The sequence below is a fragment of the Salpingoeca rosetta genome (assembly GCF_000188695.1).
Source record: "Salpingoeca rosetta unplaced genomic scaffold supercont1.33, whole genome shotgun sequence".
Taxonomy (NCBI): Eukaryota; class Choanoflagellata; order Craspedida; family Salpingoecidae; genus Salpingoeca; species Salpingoeca rosetta.
The window spans coordinates 159,941-163,864 of NW_004754901.1; the positions used below are offsets into that span (position 1 = coordinate 159,941).

General features: G+C 53.0%; 2 protein-coding genes across 2 annotated transcripts in view; one reads left to right on the forward strand and one right to left on the reverse strand.

Annotated features, from left to right (window-relative positions):
- The window catches only part of PTSG_10431 (uncharacterized protein), a 2,971-nt gene extending 2,931 nt beyond the window's left edge, over positions 1-40 (reverse strand). Inside the window, exon 1 of the mRNA XM_004988753.1 lies at positions 1-40. This exon is cut by the window's left edge and continues 11 nt beyond it. Coding sequence (XP_004988810.1) covers positions 1-28 — 28 coding nt within the window. The 5' untranslated portion in view covers positions 29-40.
- A 65-nt stretch (positions 41-105) lies between these two features.
- PTSG_10432 (uncharacterized protein) lies at positions 106-2,346 on the forward strand (the record flags this gene model as incomplete). Its single annotated transcript, XM_004988754.1, has 7 exons — positions 106-180; positions 578-692; positions 947-1,058; positions 1,374-1,428; positions 1,554-1,630; positions 1,912-2,038; positions 2,239-2,346. The coding sequence occupies 7 exons, from the start codon at positions 106-108 to the stop codon at positions 2,344-2,346; spliced, it is 669 nt and encodes a 222-aa protein (XP_004988811.1).
- Between the last annotated feature and the right edge of the window lie 1,578 nt (positions 2,347-3,924).

The window sequence follows — 3,924 nt, forward strand, 5'->3', positions numbered from 1 at the left end:
TGCTTCCGCTGCTTGTCGCCCTCTGCATTGCTGAAAGTTGATGGAAATCATTCATCAATCGCCATTAACCGCACCACCACCGACAGAGCACAAGAACGACAGAGCATGGCCGCCACATCTCCAGCTGTGGAAGCGCTCATCAACTTCTGCAACGAACCTGAACCAGACCGCCAACATGACGTGCGTCTGTGTGTCTGTGTGTCTGTGTGTGTGTATGTGTGTGTGTGTTTGTATGTGTGTGTCTGTGTGTCTGTGTGTCTGTCTGTCTGTCTGTGTGTCTGTCGGTGTGTGTGTCTGTGTGTCGGTCTGTGTGTCTGTCTGTCTGTCTGTCTGTCTGTCTGTCTGTCTGTCTGTCTGTTTGTGTGTCTGCCTGTCTGTCTGTCTGTTTGTGTGTCTGCCTGTCTGTCTGTCTGTTTGTGTGTCTGCCTGTCTGTCTGTCTGTTTGTGTGTCTGCCTGTCTGTCTGTGCCTCTGTGTCTGTACCTGTATGCCCGTGCGTGCGCAGTGCTCAACATGTCCTGCCACGGTTTGTGCTACCCTCTTCCTACTTTCCCGCCCATGATGGGCACCGCTTGCAGACTGCGCCGTATGACACGGAGCGGCTGGACGAGCTTGGCTTGATCGCATATGAAGAGGGCGACCCACTCATCAGGAACATCCTCGCCAGTGCCTCCTTCGAGAGCATTATGGAAGGTGCGTGCGTGTGTCTGTGCAAGTGTGTGCGTGTCTGTGTGTCTGTGTGTGTCTTTGTCTGTACCTGTGTGTCTTTGTCTGTACCTGTGTGTGTGTGTGTGTGTGTGCGTGTGTCTTTGTCTGTGGCTGTGCTGTGTCTGCCCGCCTCTCTGGCCATCAGCCTTCATGCCTAGGCTGTATGTAAGCTTGCTTGCTTGCGTGAACCCTCCCGGAGATATTCCTGGTTCTCAGTGCCACTGTTTCTTGTTTACCAGGGTTCGTGTGCCACAACGAGCAAGAATACGTTGACCTGGAGGAGCTTGCATACAAACTCAAGAACCGAACGTCCATCCCTCGACACGTTGGCATCGACTTCTGCAGTGAATGGTGTGTGTCTGTGTCTGTGTGTGTGTGTGTGTGTGTGTGTGTGCCTGTGTGCCTCTCTTTCTCTTTCTCCTCTCTCTCTTTCTCTTTCTCTTTCTCTTTCTCTTTCTCCTCTTTCTTTCTCTTTCTCCTTCTTCTTTTCTATCTCTGCCTGCCTGTGCGCGTCGCGCCGCTCTCTGCACGCCTCTGATGATTGCTTGCTTGTCACCGGTACATTTCCATCACGTGCTACTGCGCATGTTCTGTCCTTCCATTAGTGGTTCCCCGCTTCACGTTGCCTTCCCTCCTCACGTCCCATGTGCTTGCATTTGCGCACAGCAACAACATGCTGCATCCTGCGGAGAGCGCCGACCGAACCCGCCTCGTCTTCAAGGTGACGACCATTCACACAGCAAACGCATCTCGTGCCTGCCACCACGCACATGTAAACACACCTGCTCACTACTGCCGTCACACGTGTGTATCTGTGCCTGTGCGATTGATAATGATGATTTGCAGTGTCGCAGCTGTCAGAATGAGGTGGAGAGGGCAAACGCATTCTGCGTGTATGTCAACAACATCAGCGAGGATATCGAGTGAGTGTGTGCGTGCGTGTGTCTGTGGGTGTGTGGGTGTGGGTGTGGGTGGGTGTGGGTGTGGGTGTGGGTGTGGGTGTCTGCGACCGCCTGTGTACATGTGTCATTCGTTGGTGCTGTGTGATGTGATGTCATGTCCGCGTCGTGGTGTTTGCGTGGATGAGCCTGCCCACATGCGTTTCGTATTGGCATCGCGTCAAGGTTGCGGGATGCCTTCCCCCTTGCCTGTGATTGACACGCGTTGCACTGCCGCCCTTCTTGTCCGCTGTGTGGTTGTGCAGGAGCTTAACGCGCATGAACCCGGACGTGATTGCGGACCCGACGCTCCCACACTCCCGCTCCAAGCCGTGCCCGCAGTGCGCACATGAGGACGCCGTGTACTTCCAGGCCCAAGTCAACCGCGAAAAGGTGTGTGTTCCTGTGTGTGTGGGGGGGGGGGATGTGTGTGTGTGGCTTATGTTGTCTCGTCAACTCTGCGTGTGTGTGTGTGTGTGATCGTATCTGCTGCTGCTGTTGATGCTTCTTTCCACTTGCTTCGTCACCATTTTCTTTGTTTCGACTCGCTCATGGCCATTGTGCGCGTGCTGAACGCTTTTCCAAACGCCCAGTCGAACATGCAACTGTTCTACGTTTGTTGCCAATGCCGCCATCAATGGCGCGATCACGTCGAAAAGCCAGACGACACCGCAGATGACGGAGAAGTACCAGGATACTGAACAACGTCTGTCTGTCTGTCTGTCTGTCTGTCTGTGTGTGTGTGACTTTCCTGTGTATGTTGTGCCCATATGCACTTTGTGCTTGCCTTGCCGATCTCACGTGTCTAACAGCCTTTTGGTTTCCACCGTCATATGTGTATTGGCTGCTCGTGCGGGCAGGCCTGTTACTTTCCCCGCTGCGTGCTCTCGCGTTTGTGCAGTTTTTGTGGTTCGTGTGGTGTGTAAACGTTGGTCGGGTGTGATCTTGATGTGCGTGGACTAAATACACAGAACTGTATCGCTTATCTGTCACCTTTCATGCCGCGTCCGTGCGTTGAAAAGGAGAGTGGCTGCTTGCTCTCGCGCCAAGCAGCCTATTTTGAGGTGTGTGTCCTATAAATCGCTTCGGCTGCAAGCCTCCGTGGTTACTTGTTCATAGCTGATGATCGTTGTCGGTGAACATTAAGTCACAGATCTTTCCCTTCAGTCCGCCTGCGTCGCTTGTCCCTAGCAGCTGTCTTAAACAACGGCCTGAAGTCTGCTGTGTCATGTTGCCCCAATTAATTTTGTTGTTGTACATGTTGCTGAAAAATGGCTGCTTCCACGCGTTGCAACTCTAAATTTGACACATGCAGTGGGTGTTGCATGTTCATTATCGTGGCTGTTGTTGGAGACTTGTGTGTGTGTGCTGTGTGTGCTGTGTGTGCTGCGTGTTGTGTGGGAGATTGGCTTGACAAGAGGGAGGTGTGTGTGTGATAGCAGTAGAGACTGGGAGTGTTGCTTAGATATCGTGTGTGCACGAATGACGGTGACGTATGGATTGTTGCTACGTAATGATGTCTTCATTTCTTCTGCTTCTTTTGCTTTCCTGTCTTCTGCAGGTGTACTGCATTGTGCTTTGTGGTTCATTTCGTTTAGTCGTTCGACAATACACAAGATACAACAGTGTGTGTGTGTGTGTTTACTTGAGTTGTGAAGCAAACAAGGATGTAGGATGAATGAACACTCGAACAGAAAGAAACAGAGCATTCCAGAACACAACAGAGGTGAATGTAAATTGTGGTATCGTCAATAAGGGAGGTCAATGATATGACTCAGCTGAGAGGACTAGCCTGTCAACAGCCATTGACTGGCACATCCGGGCAACCGGCGATGGAGTCGCCGGTGCCGTCGCCTTCTTCTGCGTACTGGTGTGCCTCGACGGCTGGGAGCAGACGCTGGCGCCGATTCCGGACAACTGCAGCATCCTACAGCCGCCCTCGTACCAGGACACGGACCCACATCAACACTGCGTCCCAGCGCGAGCAAGGGTCATGAACAACACGAGCACGCGGACAGGCAAGCGGGTCTTCAAGGGGATCAGCAAGCACAGCCATACAAGCATGCAGCTTGCCCAAGAGTCCCCCCGTGGCACCCAGAGCGCGAGGCAGGCAAGCAAGCTCAGACCCGATCGCAGACGAAGGCGCACAAGAAGCAGAGGGCGGAGACGCACGCAACGGGCAGGAAGGAGGAGAAGAATGACAAGGAGAAGAAGAAGGACACGAAGAAGAAGAAGAAGAAGAACACGAAGAAGAAGGATACGCAAGTGTGGACGGCGGG